The 19,640-nt window shown below is 33.6% G+C and overlaps 2 protein-coding genes across 5 annotated transcripts in view; both read right to left on the reverse strand.

The window, feature by feature from the left end:
- The window catches only part of LOC128171010 (uncharacterized), a 555,905-nt gene that overhangs the window by 60,961 nt on the left and 475,304 nt on the right, over window positions 1–19,640 (reverse strand). The gene's annotated exons all lie outside the window — the stretch shown is intronic.
- On the reverse strand, window positions 1,067–19,036 carry LOC128171012 (uncharacterized). The gene is made up of 6 exons (XM_052836777.1): window positions 18,573–19,036; window positions 3,760–5,850; window positions 3,459–3,590; window positions 2,962–3,113; window positions 2,459–2,576; window positions 1,067–2,275 (listed from the first exon to the last, which is right to left on the reverse strand). Exons 1-6 carry the CDS (start codon window positions 18,651–18,653, stop codon window positions 2,018–2,020), a joined length of 2,832 nt encoding a protein of 943 aa, XP_052692737.1. The 5' UTR covers window positions 18,654–19,036; the 3' UTR covers window positions 1,067–2,017.

Here is a 19,640-nt window from a genome sequence, read left to right on the forward strand (position 1 = left end):
TTTGAACCCCCCTCTATTTTTTCAATTCCCATTGGAGAGGGGGTTCAAAATATTATGGCCGCGATATTATGAACCCCCCTTTATTTTTCATTGCTATTGGAGAGGGGGTTCAAAATATTATGGCTGCGATATATTGAACCCCCTACCTTTTTCCAATTCCCATTGGATAGGGGGTTCAAAATATAATGGCCGCGATATTTTGAACCCCCCTCTATTTTTCATTGCTATTGGAGAGGGGGTTCAAAATATTATGGCCATGATATTTTGAACCCCCCTCTATTTTTTCAATTCCCATTTGAGAGGGGGTTCAAAATATTATGGCCGCGATATTTTGAACCCCCCTCTATTTTTCATTGCTATTGGAGAGGGGGTTCAAAATATTATGGCCATGATATTTTGAACCCCCCTCTATTTTTTCAATTCCCATTGGAGAGGGGGTTCAAAATATTATGGCCGCGATATTTTGAACCCCCTCTATTTTTCATTGGTATTGGAGAGGGGGTTCAAAATATTATGGCCGCGATATATTGAACCCCCTACCATTTTCCAATTCCCATTGGATAGGGGGTTCAAAATATTATGGCCGCGATATTTTGAACCCCCCTTTATTTTTCATTGGTATTGGAGAGGGGGTTCAAAATATTATGGCCGCGATATTTTGAACCCCCCTATATTTTTCATTGGTATTGGAGAGGGGGTTCAAAATATTATGGCCGCGATATATTGAACCCCCTACCTTTTCCAATTCCCATTGGAGAGGGGGTTCAAAATATTATGGCCGCGATATTATGACCCCCCCCTTTATTTTTCATTGGTATTGGAGAGGGGGTTCAAAATATTATGGCTGCGATATATTGAAACCCCTACTTTTTTCCAATTCCCATTGGATAGGGGGTTCAAAATATTATGGCCGCGATATTTTGAACCCCCCTCTATTTTTCATTGCTATTGGAGAGGGGGTTCAAAATATTATGGCCATGATATTTTGAACCCCCCTCTATTTTTAATTCCTTTTTGCCCCCCCCCCCCTGCTTCAAAAGAGCCATGGGGTTCAGTTCTAATTTTCTCTTTCTATCCTTGAATTCAATTAAGTGTATCGCCTTCCAACATAAATTGGGACCATGCACCACTTCCCTTGTTGTTACATGCATTAATAATTGTGAGTTAACAGAAACAAAGTGATATTATTTTCTACAGAAGTTATCTCTCTTATCAGAGGGACATTCCACCTTAAACTGTATCTAAATGCTACTAAACTGTCAAGATACTGTATATGGAAATATTAGCCCGTTTAATTTTCGCTCCTTATGCCCTTGTTGTCAACGGGCTAATTTACAACTATGTAAATTCAAATGTTTCTAATCATCTTTCTTTAAAGACAACTGCTTCTGGCCGAATTTAAGATGGGGCAAAACTGTTTGCAATACCCTGGTAGTAGAAGGGCAAAAATTAAATAGGGCAAAAATAACCCTGTATACAGTATTATTTGTGTGGAGTTCTTAATGGTGTTTTGACAAAAGTTATGACCATTGATGCTCAGGTTAATATCATTATAATTTAGTGATGTGGCTATTTGGGCCTCTGGTTTTTTTTTCATAGATATTAGGCCATCTTTTAAAAAAATATTTGTTTGGAATTGCCACCTGGAGGTTTTTTGACCCAGGAGGGAGGGACGGATTATTTTTTATTTTTAAACTTCAAGTTTAACTAATTAAAAATTGGTAAAAATAAAAATCTCCACATTAAAAAAAGTTATTTTTCATTGTTTGCAAATATAATTTTATCAGTAATAGGTATTTTAAAAAGGTGGGAGGCAATTCCAAACAAATGATAATTTTATTTTTGCCTTATGGTTACAAAACATTGAATCTTCCTCTTATTTGAAATGAATGCATGCTGAATTTGAGTACAAAAGAATCACGAGAAAAACAGTTAGTTATATTATGTTTATATCATAAACACTATAACTTCAAATACAACAAACTAAATAACAAACAGACAGATTCATCATTAATCATCAAACACAAAAAATACAATGTGTCACAGTGTCCTTCTGAGAAATACCAAGGCAGGCATGGTGGCACCAACGCAAACACTTTCCACACTGAACTTGTCGTTTGTAGTTGGATGCGCAGAATGGTAGGTCGCAAGCAAGGCCTTTGCTGTCCTCTCTGCCTTTCCCAAGAAGTATCTTTGTCACATACACCCTGTAGTCCATAGCATGGCACTGGCGCATAATTTGGGGAGGCATTTTTCTCAACACAGCTGCAGCATTCTGAAAGTAAATTGAAATTGCTGCATTAAAGCATTATAAAATTGTGTGATACATGTATGTTATTAAGCTGATACAAATATAAAATAAATCAAAAATGAAATAAGTATCTGAAACAGTATTTGAAATAATACTGGGAAATCATCATCATTGGGATATTGAAAATTAAACTTAAAAATTACTTACCATTAGGACAAAAACCCCACATGAGTTGCCATCCCTCTGAGATGATGAAGTGTTGGGGGTATGGGTCCATGTCAGTGGTGTTTCTGGGTCAACATCGAAACGAGCTTCCATGAAATGCCTATAACAAATAGAAGACCTTAATCATTAGATTGCAAATTATCTTTATTCATTTGAACAATCAAAATGAAACTTCATACTAGAATTATATATCTGTTTTGTTTTCTGTTAAATGCATTTCATATAGTTTAAATATATATATTCATGTAAGTTTGTTCAACTGAATTCGGAAAGCTGGATCGTCGTTGCTTTTTCAGACTATATTTATCTCTGAGAGATTTAACATGAGCTTATGATATGTAAAGATAAGAGAAAAATTCAAATTTTCATATACAATTATCTTTTAAACTACTAATATTATAGTGAATGGCTAAAATTAAAAATTCAAGATAAATCTGATGGTAACAACCTAGCCTCTGTATCCAAATATATAATCATTTATTTACCTCCAGTGACTTATGTAGCGTTCCTCTCTCTGCTTGTTTGGTAAGGAATCCAAAACCATGATGGTTTCAAATTTTGGGTAGCCAACCATCAAGAACCAATGGTTCTGGTAGCATACAGGCAAAAGGAGTACTTCATATAAATGAAGGGGAACCTGTAATTGAATAAAACAAATTTGCAAAACTTTTCACTCTAAACTTGAGGTCAGACCTACTTATCTTCTATTATTTTCCAATTCTCCACAATGTGTAGATTTTCACTACAGCTGTATTATTCCATAACTTTATTTCATTTATATTATTCTTTGCTATTTGGATATATAGTTTCAATGAAAATATATATTAAGACTATTATAAGCATATTGTAAGCAAGACTCATCTTGGATACAAATAAGAAATTAATTTTCAGGGACATCATTATCAAAAATTAAGAAATATCTTATTGCAGAATAAGTAGTTTAACCTTTTTTTGTTTTTTAATCATTTCAAATTATAATTACCTTTTCAAACATCCACGATGAATAATCTCCACTTTCCCACTTTGCTGCCAGAAAACAAGGAAGAACATATGCTGCATGTGCCTCTCTTAAATTTGTTTGCCATGTCAGCAACCCCAGATAGGAATGGATAATCTGAAAAAGTCAAATAAATCAAAGTTAGACTTGACTTTAAAAAAATCGAATTCTGCAACTTTTTATACAGTGCATTGTAAATAGAGTTAAATGTTGTGACTCTTACTTTACTTTTAATTGCACTATTGATTTTTAAGTTAGATAGAAAATGTACTGTGTTCATATTTACCTTGTCATTCACCCAGTTCTGAGAATCCAGAGTGCTGAAATCCTCTTCTTTCAAAACAATGCCACCAACCCTATAGCGATGGATATCTTCTCTTGTCTTCATAATGGAGGGAACTGGCTCAGCTAAGGGAACTTTTTCAAAAGTTTGAATCAATTTGGCAGCTTCTGTGGCATGTTTTTCCGACTCAACAAATAAAGCAGAGGCAAGCATTAGACCTGGAACTATCTGCGATGGGTCTGCTAAAGACTGTCTTTTCTTTGACTGAACAATACGTAGAAGGTCTTGCATACAGAGGTCCAGTTCATCATCATTGTCTCTTTGGCTGTCCAGGTAAAATGACATCATAGGGCAATGTTTCTGTGCAAGTGACATGGCAGACATAGTTCTTGCTGGGCAGAAGTTCAAACTCATGCATCTGTTTATGACATCCATAATATCTTCTTCTTTGTAGGTTTTCAAATGTTTGGCAACTCTTCTTCGCTTAGGGAGGGTTTCTTCAACTGGAGCTGATCTTTTTCTTTTCTGTGGTCTTTTCTGCCTGTCTTCATGAACATTAGGTATCGCAGAAGTCCTTAGAAATGGTCTCATGGCTGGGATGGGAGAAGGTTTTGTAGTGTTGGACTTTCTTCTGTTTGGAAGTTCTTTTAATTTTGAGTTTTTGGACTTTCCACCCACATTCTTGTGCCTGTGTTGATCAACAGCAGTCTTGTTATCTGTGGCACTTGCAGCCTTTGATCGTCTGGGAAGAATTGGCCTCAATCTACCTGTTGCTGCAATGGTTGAACTCATTTTATTGCGACGTCTCTCAAGTCCACAATTTTTCAAGGAGGACTGCTTTCCTCTGGACTGCATGGCCTGGATTTTCTCAACATGTTTACCATTAGGTTTCTCCATTGTCTTTTGCAGATTTTGTTGATAAGGCTTGATGCTCTTAATGTTCACAACTCCTCTTCTTTCCACAAGCTTAAAAACACCTTTCCCTACACATGTTGAGATGGTATATGGTCCAATCCATCTGTGAGCCATTTTGTCACCTTTTCTGTTGATTCGCTTTGCATTCTTGAGGAGAACTTTTTGGCCAGGTTGAAGGCTGTGGTTTGATCCATGTCTCTTATCATAATAAATCTTCTGCTTCTTCTGTTCTTTGCTGATGCTTTCTTTGGCATTTTCCCTGGCCTTAATAAGCTCTACAAAGGAAGTCACTCTGTCATTGTAGATTTCAGCAAACTCATCATCTTTAAGGGACATCTCTGTATTTGGCACTGATGTTGGAATATCCACTTGAACTGGCAGAACTGCTTTTCTTCCATAGAGTAGGTAGAATGGTGTCTCTTTTGTTGATTTCTGTTGACAAGTGCGGGCAGCAAAGGCAACTTGATGTAGGTATCGGTCCCAGTCATCTTGCTTTTCATTCACATATTTGGCAAGTGCAGAACAGAGAGTCTGGTTGAAGCGTTCTGTAAGTCCATTTGTTTGTGGATGATATGGTGCTGATACACGATGCTCAATCCCTAACATCTGGCATAACTCTTCATTCAAAGCATTACAAAATTCTCTTCCTTGGTCAGTGATTAGGGTCTTGATGCAACCATGTCGGCAAACCACCTCTATGATGAACTCACAAATTTCTTCTGCATTTTTGGAGGGCAGGGCTTTCACTTCAACGTACTTGGTCAGGTAATCTGTCAGAACTGCAATATACTTGTTCCCCTTTTTTGTTTCCTGGAGAGGTCCTACAAGATCTAATCCAACCATGGAAAATGGGTCACCTTGAACTGGTATCGGATGTAACACAGATGGTGTTTTTCGTAGACGGTTTTCTCGCTGGCATTTGTCACAACTTTGCACATAGTCAACAATGTCCTGCTGCATTCCCATCCACCAGTATCGTTCTCTAATCTTCATTGCAGTCCTGTTCACTCCTTGGTGTCCAGCTGAAGCACTAGTGTGACATCCTTTTAGAATGGCATCTTTTTCATCAGCATGTATAACCCTTACTAAGGAATGCTTTCTGTGATTGTAGAATAAAGTACCATCCTGAAGTGTAAAGACCTTTGCCTTTCTCCGATAGTTGTTTTTCTGGGTTTTTGTCTAAAAATAGCAAAACATGCTTTTTGATATTCATTTTAATTTAAATTTAGATACTGTAGATACTCTACTGTTGATAAAAATAATGGGAAGTATTTTATTAGGTCACCAAAGGTACTCATTTGGCTTATTGTGATCAGAGGTTGTCTGACGCTATTTGTCATGCATAAAGCTTTTGAACATATTCACCAGTTTTTTTTAGGTCTCCTGAGTAAACTCAGGTGACCAATTGCTATCCGTTTTTGTCTGTCTTCATGTGTTAACAATGTCACATTTTAACTTCTTAAAAACTACAGGGCTAATTGTTACCATTTTTGGTGTGAAGCAGCTCTATGGTAAGAGAAATCTAAATTGTGAAATTCATGGATCTACCACCCCTGGAGCATTACAGGTGGGGCCAAATATGCAGAAAAAAAAGCCAAATTTTCAAAAAAAAATTCTCTACTCCCATACATGTGAGGAAAAAACTGAATGCATTGTTATGATGTCCATGAAGCCCTCTACGAAAATTGTGAAATTCATGGCCTCTGGGTCATGGGTTCTTGCTCTAGGGTGGGACCAATATGGCAATAAAGTAAAAATGTATTAAATCTTAGAAAATCTTCTACTTTACTCCCATACACGTGGGCAAAAAACTGAATACATGGTCATGATGTCAACTAACTTCTCTACCAAAATTATGAAATTTATGGCCCCTGGGTCAGGGGTTCAGGAGGGGGGGGGGCAATATGGCAATATAGTTTTAAGGCATATAATGTTTAAAATCTTCTTCTCTATTCTCACACATCTTTATGAAAAACTGACTTCATAATTATGTTAACCAGGAAGTCCTCTACTAAATTTTTTTAATTTCATGTCCCCTGGAGTATCTTTTTTGACTCTAGGACAGGGCTAAAATGGATGTATAGGTGTTAATGCATATAATGTTTAAAAATTATCTTCTTTACTCCCACACACATGAAAGGAAAACTGAATTCATGATTTTGTAGACCAGATCTTTTTGCCAAAATTATAGGTTTCATAGTTCTTTTTGAAAGATTTTAGGCAAGGGGGGTGGTCGTCATTACAAAGTTTGTGTATTGGTTATATGCTACTCAGGTGACTGCGTAAAGGCCAATTGGCCTCTTGTTTAACATAACTCAGCATATTTTGATTAAAGGATATTTTGTGCAAGTAGTCCCTTTTTATACAGTGAATAATAAAGCATCTCCAATGACTTCAATCATTTTTATCACAAATCCGACATGGGTGTACACGTTGCGACTGATAAACTGATGCGTTGAGTGGTGAAACTATTAGGAAAGCGAGTTGGAGTTTTTCAAACAAGCATTTTCATTGGCTGTTAGTACCTGCTAACTTTTACCTCTACCGTGGTATTTATAATCTATGTACCAACTGCCAACTGTGTCATTTACTCTGTTTCAGGACTGAAAAACTAAATCACTGCAATAATTGACTAGGAGTTCTAACAATAATTGCTTTTTGTTTTTTATGGTGTAACAACTGTCAAAAATACACTGTTTAAACAGGTTTCCCATTACATTTTTAGGCACATCAATAAATTCAATCATTTTTAATGCATCAATTTAAGTTAAGGCAGTATTTATTTTGTCATAGCTTATTCCAAAGAATTCTCAACAGATACTGACAATAAATGTTACATAACTATTGCATTTTATTGAACTTCAACTGATCAACAAGAAATCATATTGACGCAAGCGTCAAATGGGCCGCAAAAAAAATTGTTGTATGATATACTTTCAGCAACTTGTTTTGAAGTTTAACATTTTACTATTATCATAAAGAATCGCTTTCGTTACTGTAAGCATTTCTAACCAAAATTGCATGATCATTGCCAAAGTATGAAGTAATGGAGAACACATTGATTTGTACATTTCTCCAATACAAAGTCCAACTCATCATTTGAAATTTCTCTAAGAGATTATGTATTTCAAACCATTTTGGTTTTTTGTTGTTATTAGTTTGTTATATGATTTCAAGGGACCTCATAATAAAATAAAAATGGATTAGTTAAAATTTCCAGTCAATTCAAATTTTCATTTCTGTCATATTCTTGCGTAAATAATTGATATAATCTCATTTCATGATATTTTCTACCACATTTTACATGGAAATATAATAAATACACACGCAAAGACATTTTATTTGACACGGCACATAGAAATTCAAATATATCATTTATATAAAATTTAATGACATTCAGGTCTTTAGTATTTCAGGTCTTTAGTATGTCCATCATACCGTTTTGAAAAGAATGAAGAACTCCGGAATTTTCCGAATATATTATAGTCTCGATAAAAACGCGCGAAATATGACAATCTACTAAGTATGACCTTCTTTTCATTCACGAGTAAAACAAAAAATATGTGATATTTCTAAAAGGCATAAAACATATTTCTACATGCAAATTTCCTTTTAATCCATAAAAATAAGCATAGTAATAATTCTACTAAAAAAGGAACTATCCCGCAGAAACGCAGTAACAATATTTAAATGTGTATCAAATAACGGACCGCCTTCCGGCGGCCCGTAATGACACACTTCTACAAGTGTGCATGAGTTTTGAAACATACACAAAACTTGAAATTTACAGTTCAAATAGTAGTGCAGCGCCCTTTATGCAAAAACGCAAATGAATACACAGACTTTTGCAAAGCATATGTATAAAGACTTTCCTATTGTTTGTAGGTAAACGTATCGAGTTGCCTCTAAGGCTCCACAGAATTATTAGCATAATTAAGGTGTAATGTCCCTCTGCTATTAATTTTATCATATCTTTTTTTTTAAAAATTCATATTGATTTTCATAAAAGTCAATATCAATAGATTCAAATGAAACAAAGTTGAAGTAAGGAAGCGCTATTAGATTTTTATAAAAATTGATAATGTGTCTAGTCATGATATGAAGAAAACTAGACATAGTGAATAGAAAAAGCAAAATTTTACCATCGCAGCATGAAATTAAAAATATCAACTGTATATGAAAATAATATATAGGTATATACATTGCCAATTCATATTAGAAAACATAATGAAGCGCTGCTTTTTAGTTCAGAATAGCACTTTGTTGCATAGGTTTGTAACAAAAATTGCTTCAATTAGCAAGAGTTATCTTTCTTTATCATAGACTACATTACATACAGTACATGATAAATTGCCACAGTTTCTAATCAGAAAGGTTTTCTGTTTTTAAATTTGGATAAGATAATAGTACATTTAAATGGATCCATATGTTTTAGAAATGCTAAAAATGTAAACCAGTTGTGAGAGAATTTTGTTATAACACAAAAAGGGGATCAAATAAATGATCTTTCAGTAATTTATATGATAGAAATATAGTGATATATTGTCTTTAATAAAATGTAATATTATTATTTTTTAATTTTGTTGTCCCATATCTGCTCTCTCACTTAAGAAAACCCTTATTCAATTTTCAACATTTGAAACGGTATAAGTTTCAAACGACGATAATAAAGTCTGGAGTTTGCAATTGTCTTGGTTTTTCTCAATTAAAATTCATTCCCCTTTGTGAACGAGCCATTAATAGAGAGAGAGAGAGAGAGAGAGAGAGACAGACAGAAAGAGAGAGAGACAGAAAGAGAGAGAGAGACAGAAAGAGAGACAGAGAGAGAGAGCAAAATTTCATCCAAAATTTAATGGCCTAAAACATCAAACTGTACTGAACTAGTACATAAAATTTAGTAATATTAAAAAAAAATTAATCCATTGGGGGAAGGGGAAAGGGTATTACATGTAGACATTACCTCATTAAAATTTTGATAAATAATGATTCGCTTCCTGCATTTTTTTTTGGTAAAAGTTTTCTTTACTTTTTTTTAATTGCCAAAAGTTTGGGTTCAGTTCGTTTCGTTCAATTTTCTTTTTTTAATAATTGAATATTAAATAAATGTCGCCCTCAAACATAAATGGGGCCCAGCAGTGTTTCCCTTATTGCTACATGCCTTAATAATTGTGAGTTCATAGAAACAACGTGAGATTAATTTGTACAGAAGTTATCTCTCTTATCAGAGGGATATTCCACCTTGCAATTATTATTATTCCGGAAAGTACGGTACTGTCATTCCATACAATAAATTAATTCATACTTGCTAAAAGAATGATCTACAATAAAATTATCAATGTGTGATATGAACAAATTCCAACTCCTTTTCAGTTTATGTATTCATATTATAATCTGGAAATGCAAAAAATTTTCAGTGTATGCCTGTCTGTTTGTCCGTTATTGTATTCTCAATCTGTCTACTAGATAAATGTACTTAATTTAAAGTGGGCGGAGGATTTTGAGCAAAATAATGAACTTGATCAAAAGTTTATCATCTGAGATTTTCATGTTTTTGAAAAATAGAGCTGTTTCAAAACACTTTATATCCAAAGTCATATGCAGTTGGTTTTTGCTGGGGCATCTTTCATATAAAAATTCTTTCAAAATTCAACATTTCTCTTACACATCTGGTATGTAAAAATAGTTGAAAATCCAAAATTTTTTGAGTGCAAATTAAAATTTGATATACTCTTGAATTTAATTAAAAAAACTAAGCTAATCGATCGAATCAGAAAGATTTGTAACACATGAATTAAGATATTCTAGAATTGTTAAAAATAAATATCTTCACTGTAAATACATATGTAATACATTAACAAGAATGAATCTTCTAAACATCCTAAATAGGCACCCTATAATTTGCAAAGGAATCAAACGATTCCAACATATGTTTTGAAGTCCTGTGTTGATACCATTCTCCCAACAATCACAACCATTATAAACAAATCTATCTTAGAATCAACTGTCCCGACATCACTGAAAAACACCGTTGTTCATCCTCTTCTGAAAAAGCAGGGATTAGACAAAGAGGTGTTAAAGAACTACCGTCCTGTCTCCAACCTTTCATTTATTTCTAAATCATTGAAAAGGTTATCAATTCTAGGCTAGAAGATCATTTACAATCAAACAATCTGCATGATAGACAACAGTCAGCATACCCTGCTTATCACTCTATGGAGACAGCACTCTTGAGAGTCCATCATAACATTACATCTGCTCTAGACAAAGGAATGTGTGTTGTTCTGTTGATGCTGGACTAATCTGCAGCATTTGATGTGATAGACCACACCATTCTCATGAATCGCCTAAAATTTTCTTTTGGAATAACAGGTGCTGCCTTGTCATGGATACAGTCATACCTCAGTGATCGACAGCAAAGTATTGCTATAGGCCAGTCTAAGTCTAGAGACTTTCAATTGAATTTTGGTGTTCCACAAGGTTCAGTCCTTGGACCAAAGCTTTACAGCCTGTTTGCTAAACCTAAATGTGATATTTGCCGTAAACACAACATGAGTTTTCAGTGCTATGCTGACTATACTCAATTGTATATGGCAATTACACCTACTAGCAACTGGATAGATATAGCATCTCGTCTGCAGATTTGCCTGTCTGATATTAGTTCTTGGATGCGTTCCAACTATTTGAAGATTAATCAAGAAAAAACAGAGCTAATTGTCTTCGCCCCAAAACACAAAATTAATTACTTCCAAGAACTCAGCATCAATTTTGACGGCAACAAAATAAGCGTCTCGTCAATTGTAAAAAAATTAGGTGTCATTTTTTATGAACATGGATCACCAGGTTCGAAAACATCACAAAATCATGTTACCACCAACTGCAGAACATTGGTCGCATTCAAACCTTAATATCTGAAAGCTCCAGTAAAACCCTTGTATGCTCACTTGTGACCTCTTGTTTGGACTACGGCAATGCCTTACTACACGGTGTATGTACCAGTTCCTTGTCAAGACTTCAAAGGGTTCAAAACACAGCCGCTTGGATTATAACGCATACTAGGAAATATGACCACATAACACCAGTGCTGGTCAAGTTACACTGGCTTCCAATCGAGCAGCGAATTCAATACAAGCTGATCCTACAGGCTTTCAAAGCCTTACACGGAACATCGCCATTTTATATACAAGAACTGGTCCAGGTCTACAAGCCAAATAGGTCTCTGCGCTCAGAGAGCTCTATGCTCCTTGTTCAGTCGCGTGCGCGGACTAGGTCGTATGGTGACAGGCGGTTCGACATGGCCAGTTCTACATTCAGCATGGCTTATCCAGACTATTCTTAAGTATTTACGCATTTTAAACCTTATTTTATTGAGTACAGAGACAGCACAGCATTGATTTTTACATGTAAACAAAATTTAGTGTTATATTAGTATGTAGTTTTTTTTTTTAAAATTTAGTGTATTTAGGTATATTATTTATGTTCTTAGCTTTTTATGCCAATAGCTTTTATATGTACAGCGCTATAGAGTAATTTAATATAAATTATATATGGCACTTTATAAATTTTGAATAATAATAAAAATAAAATAAAAGGTTTTTAGCTCACCTAAGCTGAAAGCGCAAGCGAGATTTTCTGATCAAATTTTGTCTGTCGTCTGTCTGTCGAATCCGTAAACTTTTCACATTTTCAACATCTTCTCAAGAACTACTGGGCCAATTTAAACCAAACTTGGCACAAATCATCCTTAGGCAAAGGGGATTCAAATTTGTGAAAATTAAGGGCCACACCCTTTTTCAAGGGGAGATAATTAGAAAATTAATGAAAAATTTTGAGAAAATTTCAAAAATCTTCTTCTCAAGAACAAAAAAGCCAGGAAAGCTGAAACTTGTGTGGAAGCATCCTCAGGTAGTGTAGATTCAAAGTTCGGAAAATCATGACCCCTGGGGGTAGGGTCGGGCACAATGGAGGGTCAAAGTTTTACATAGGAATATATAGAGTAAATCTTTAAAAATCTTCTTCTCAGAAACTAATCAGCCAGATGATTCTTTATAATTGTTAAGCTTTTGGCTCCAGGACAATTCTTCGGCCTCACAAGAAGGTTCAGGGTTTGTTGTAGCTTGATATTCCATATATAAAAAATTGTTAAGGACTTTTTGAGAACTGCAATACTCAACATGTGATATGACTATTAAATCATCCTGTTAGAAAAGGGACTCATGATTATAAAGAATATCCAGGGGGGAATGGATTTTATTTATACAGGATCTACATGTAATATTGTACATTGTCCAGATAGTTTGTATTATGACTCCATTAAGCTGATTTTATCATACCTATTGTTCCTCAGGTGAGTGATGTGGCCCATGGGCTTCTTCTTTTACATATTCTTGCCCAATTCATTTCTTCAAACATTTTTCAATAACAATTTTTTTGGTTACTTCCTTACATTGGGCATTGTCTCAAATAATAAAAAAGAAGGGTATTTAAATTACAAAATTGTTTGTATATTTGAGACCTTTCAGGTGATATTAAGAAAAGGGGGCTGATCCCTTTAGAAAGGTGCCAAGAGATTAAACTACAGAGATGGTTAAATGGAATTTGAAGATATTTTCACGGGCCACCAGAAGGCGGTCCGTTATTTGACATACATTTAAAAATTGTAATTGCGTTTTTGCGGGATAGTCTTCTTCTTTTTTTTATATAGAAATAATATTATGCTTATTTTTATTTATTTTTTTTATAGAATTAATATTATGCTTATTTTTATTAATTAAAAGTAAATTTGCATGTAGAAATATGTTTTATGCCTTTAAAAAATGACATTTTTTTAGTTTTACTCGTAAATGTAAAGTATGTCATAGACTATCGTGGAAGGCGCGTTTTTTTTTTTTATTGAGAGTATAATCTATTCAGAAAATTTCGGAGTTTTTCATTCTTTTCAAAACATTGTATAGGAATCGGTATACGGGACATACTTAACTAAACACTTGAAATAATAAAGACCTGAATGACAGGAAATTTTATATAAATGATTTATTTGAAAATCTATGTTCTGCGTCAAATAAAATGACTTTGTGTGTGTATTTATTATATTTCCATGTGAAATAAGGTTAAAAAAATATCATGGAATGACATCTACATGCATATCCATTATTTACGCTGCTTATTTTTAGTGTTAATCCCTATAATGTTTGAAAATTATCTTCTCTACTCCCACACATCTGTAGGGTAAACTGAATTCCTAATTTTGTAGACCAGGAAGTCCTCTACCAATTTTTTTTTAATTTCATGTCCCCTGAGGTAGGGGTTCTGGATCTAGGGCGGGGCCAAAACACTCATATAGTGTATAGGGCTGGGATTCTTAATGCAGGGTGTGGCTAAAAGCATGGTCCTTTAGTGTTAATGTATAGAGAATGTTTAAAAAAGGTCCTCTGACACAGAATAAAAACTGACTGCATATTTAGAAAAAAAAGCTGTCACCTTTTTTAATATTTCATGCCACCTAAATGTAAGGCAAGTGTTATGGCTGGGAGGGGGGGTATATTTGTCTTGCTATTTTATTCTGCTCAGGAATTTCAATGAAACAAATGAGATACCCTGGTAATTCAAATACATGTGTATTTAGAAAAGAGAAAGAATGAAGCTGTGTATCAAACTTATGATATTGTGAAAGTTATTTGAGTTATCTTCCCTTCCTCCTACATAATGGAGTTATCTTCCCTTACTTCTTCATAATGGAGTTATTAATCATTAAATATAATGTAATTAAGAAGTTGTATGATCATAAAACTATGCAAGTATATTTTTATTGAAACAAAACAGTTTTGAAGTCTTTATATAAATAAATAGACTCATTAATAGTAAATTATTAACTGGCTTACCAAAATCACTGATAAACAGTACATGTAAAATAATTTTGGTATAAATACCATATGGTGTAATGATGAAGTATTGTGGAGGAATATTCAGAAATTGAAACAGAATGAAGAAAAATTTGAAGCTTGAACATTATACAGCTCTTCTCTTTTATGTTTCTTTTTCTTTAAATGCCCACAGGGAGAGTTTCTGTCTGCCCCTGGGGATGGGGAATGGGAGGTTGTTTTAATGAAACGTGTCTACTAGCCACCTTGTTTTAGTTTATCTATGAATTCAAAACATTACACATGAAACTTTTCTTGAAAATTTACAAATACAATGTATGAAAATTATTTTCATCTATTCTCTTGTACTTTTTCAATATCAGGTCATGCACTCTATTAGTTTTCGCTAAAATTATAGGTTTCATAGTCCTTTTTGAAAGATTTCAGGCAGGAAGGTGGACATCATAACAAAATTATAATTTTTCAACAATAATATATTTTTTTTACTCCAGAATGAAAATTAAATGCATATATGATACTCCTCGACAAGTTTGTGTATGGGCTATGGTACTCAGATGATCGTTAAGGGCTATTGGCAAACCACCTAGTGACAATACCTACCAACGCAACACCCCCCCCCCCCCCCCTTGCAGTAAATGAAAAAAGTCATTCAAAACTGATCTTCTGTATATGTAAACCTTGAATATGTTTGTAATCTTAGTCATTTCAAAGTTTTCTTATTCACTTTCTCCTGTGATAATTGCAACCCTCTATCTCAAAAAATTGATTCCAATTAATTTTCTTTGATGAGCTTGTTAACTGGGTTAAACTTGCAAAACATTATCATAATTTGCAACTTTCTGTAACACTAAAAGTTATAGGTTATATTACAGTAAAACATGGGGGAAATTGACACTAGTGACGCAGATGGTAGTAAAACTCAAAACTTTAGTGTAGTAAATCAGTCATCCAGCTATTTTATACCCACACATATTGTTTGACCACAGAAAATGTATACCTAACCAACAGCATAAATAGCTACTTTTACAGTATTCAAATGTAAAAATGAGAAATTGATATTAAAACCAAGTTTTAAAATTGCCAAAACACTACTATCATTATGATCAATGATTTTTAATTCTGTCCTGTAGGGTCACTTCATCAATTTAATTGAACCCATCTTCCTTACAGCAGGTAGGGTTAAAAATGTGAATGAATGAAACATCAGAAGACATTGTTACCATAAGATTTACATACAACACTAGTTAAACACTAAATATGTAACAGTAAACATCACTGAATTGTACTATGAAAACTATCAGAACTAACAAGCTCTCTCAGAGAGGGAGAGAGAGATGATTAATTTATTTAAAGGGTTTTACTTGTCTTCATCTTCAAATACAGGATGACTTATTTGCTATGTTAAAACTCTGTCTACTTTTCTATGCTGACGACACTGTCTTGATATCTGAATCTGCGCCTGATTGACAAAAGTCATTAGATGTGTTTGCAAATTACTGTGATATATATGGAAACTTAATGACAATATACCCAAAACAAAGATCCTTGTTTTTTCATTGTCCAATGTCCGAACGTAAATATTTGTATAACGGATAAAAGTATTAAAAACGTAAAATCATTTTGCTGTTTGGGTATTATTTTATCAAGAAGTGGAATATTTAATAATGCTAAAGAGCATTTAGTAGAACAAGCGTCAAAGGCATTACATGGTGTTTTACAAAAAATATGTTATTTTAACCTACTTGTCAATTTGACCTATTTGACAAAGTCATTAACCCAATTAAACTTTCCTCATGTGAAGTGTTGGGTTGCGAAAACTTAGATATTATCGAAAAAGTATATTTAAAATTCTCGAAAGTTACTCTTAATCTTAAATCCAGTACTCTAAATTGTATGATGTATGGAGAAACTGGACAGTATCCATTGTCACTCTTTGTTAAAATTAAAATGATAATGTACTGGGCAAAAGTTTTGACAGCCCACAATTTTAAGCTGACTATTGTAATCTATATAATTGTTATTTTTATAGATGTTACAATAATGAATCTTTTATACATCCATGGATAAAATACGTACATGATATACTCAACTCATGCGGGTTGTCTTATATAATATGGGAAAATCAAACAATATGTAGTTATTACTGGCTTAATTCAATAGTTATATTATGAAATCAATTAGTACAAGTCTGGAGAAGTATAGTATATAACTCACCAAAATTTAATGTATTAATTATAGAACTTAAAAACAAATCAGTTTAAAAAAGTACTTGTTGATTTTACCTATAGATCTACGGATTTCGTTTACATAATTACAAACATGTAACCATCAATTCCCAGTGGAAACAGGTAGATCACAGTCACAAAATTGATAAAAATTTAAGAAAATGTATGTTTAACTCTTAATAGCATTGGGGATGAATTTCATTACATTTTAGAATGTACCCATTTTGTAAATGATCAAAAAATATTTTTGTTTAAGAGATACTTTGAAAACCTAAATATTATAAAATTTAATGAACTAATGAATACTTATAAGGAAGAAAAACTAAAAAAAATTGTCAATATTTATTAAGAATATTTTCAAAGTTTGCTCTTCCAAAAACAAACTTAAACAACCTACATGTACTGTGTAATTGTAAACTCAACTTTTTATATCTTTATTGCTTCTACTGTGAACCTTGGCTGTTTTTTGTGAACATTTGTATATACTGATTTTGAATCCCAAATACTAGTGAACTGGTCTTGAATAAATAAAGAATTGAATTAAATGATATTTGAAATGTTTTTGGAGCTTGTAATTGTTTTAATTTAATTGATCCCTATTGGGGCTATTGTTATCTAAACATTAGGTGAACACACAGTTCAGTTCTGTTCAGTTCACACAAACCTCATTAACTACTTTGGGATTCCTTAACTGACAAGAACAGACACAATTAGTGACACTTACATACCCCTTTGTTTTTTTTAGATCTATCTCTTTCTCAGGCGAAATATAACCCCCTCCTCCCCCCCTCTCTCTCTCTCTCTCTCTCTCTCTCTCTCTCTCTCTCTCTCTCTCTCTCTCTCTCGTTATTTTTATAGATGTTACAAAAATGGATCTTTTATACATGGATAAAATTTGTACATGATATACTCAACTCATGTGGGTCAAGTGTTTGAGTTAAATCATTTATATTTGCATCAATGATATTTTTTAATTATTTCATTTCCATTACATGAAAATTGAATTTTAATACAAATTTGTAATAAAATAATACAGTATACAATAAATCTTTAAAAGTGGAAACCATTACAAGGGAAACATTTCTTTTAGGTCAGTAGTACATGCAATAACTTCAATCAATTTTGTGTTTTAATTTGTTTTTTCACTACAATGCATTTAGTATATACATATGCATGTATAGGAAGTAATTAATATAAACAAAAGGAAGGCAAAATATGTTAAAGAGCTTCCAAACGTTATGTTTCACTCTGTGACAGTTTATATAAGTTAGATGAACAGTATTTAAATGTTTGTTGTTAATATACTTATATTTGTATTAAAGGAAAAAAAGTAAAAATTATTATTGAAATAAAACTTACAATTTTATTTATATACAAAATGGAAGTTTACATATACTTCATACAAATTATTGACTTTAGCAATGTTCTTGGTTAATTCCGTACAAGTTTCTATTTACAGACTCTTAAGTGATTTTATAATCATGTCTCTAAGTAGGCAATGGCAGACACCACAGACCCTTCTTCCATGCTTATTTTAAAAAAAATAATTCCAAAACTTCACTTACTAAGATTTCAATGTATTTTTTGGAATAAATTGCAATAATTATGATTTAAAAGGAACAGTATTTTAATAAGTAGATATCTGATTAAAAATTAAATGATGCAATAGGGGTTTGTACGTCGCTGACACTAATGCACATAACTCATTGAACTTATTTCTCAACAAAAAGTAAATTTATATATGGACATAAAACATTGATTAATTCAAAATGTTAACAGCTTAAAACTATAAACATACCTTGACATGGCTTGGCCATTCTCTCTGTTCATCTGGACTTCTAAGGAAGTTGAACAAATCATGGTACTCTTCCACGTCCATGGCAGATGCGGTCACAAATGAATTGATCAGTAGAAACTCACTTTATTAAGGTACGCAACCTTTAGATTGGGCCAGTCCATTTGCAATTCCCAAATTGTATTACATAACAGGGATACCATACAGGCTGATGTCAGCTATGAAGGGAGCCAATTAATGTTTACCTAGCTACCACCGGTGTGTATACGCAGTACACAGGTGTTAGCCCCCTTTTCTCCCACCTGAGGACTACCATTTAGAGTAACCTCCAAGGATACCCTATTTTCTTGGTAACAAAAAGAATCACCAAAAACAATATGATTTTCATTCATAATATGTTTTATTACAGACTGACAATAAAAGCACAATTATACCCCCCCCCCCCCCCCAAAAAAAAATTGAATTCTGTATATGCATGAAGTAAAGATTGGGGGGGGGGGGGGGGGGCAAAAGCAATAAAAGAAGGGGGGGGGCATTATTATTTATAATTAAATTTCACAGCCATTAAATTTTGAAACCCTAGATCTCCAATAGCCAGTGATAAGAAGGGTTTTCAATATATCGCAGCCATAATATTATGAACCCCCTCTCCAATGGGAATTGGAAATAGGTATGGGGTTCAATATATCGCAGCCATAATACTTTGAACCCCCTCTCCAATGGGAATTGGAAATAGGTAGGGGGTTCAAAATATCGCAGCCATAATATTTTGAACCCCCTCTCCAAAGGAAATTGGAAACAGTAGGGGGTTCAATATATCGCAGCCATAATATTTTGAACCCCCTCTCCAATGGGAATTGGAAATAGGTAGGGGGTTCAATATATCGCAGCCATAATATTTTGAACCCCCTCTCTAATAGCAATAAAAAAAGGAGGGGGGTTCAATATATCGCAGCCATAATATTTTGAACCCCCTCTCCAATGGGAATTGGAAATAGGTAGGGGGTTCAATATATCGCAGCCATAATATTTTGAACCCCCTCTCCAATAGCAATAAAAAAAAGAGGGGGG

This window comes from Crassostrea angulata, chromosome 2, assembly GCF_025612915.1.
Source record: "Crassostrea angulata isolate pt1a10 chromosome 2, ASM2561291v2, whole genome shotgun sequence".
Lineage (NCBI taxonomy): Eukaryota > Metazoa > Mollusca > Bivalvia > Ostreida > Ostreidae > Magallana > Magallana angulata.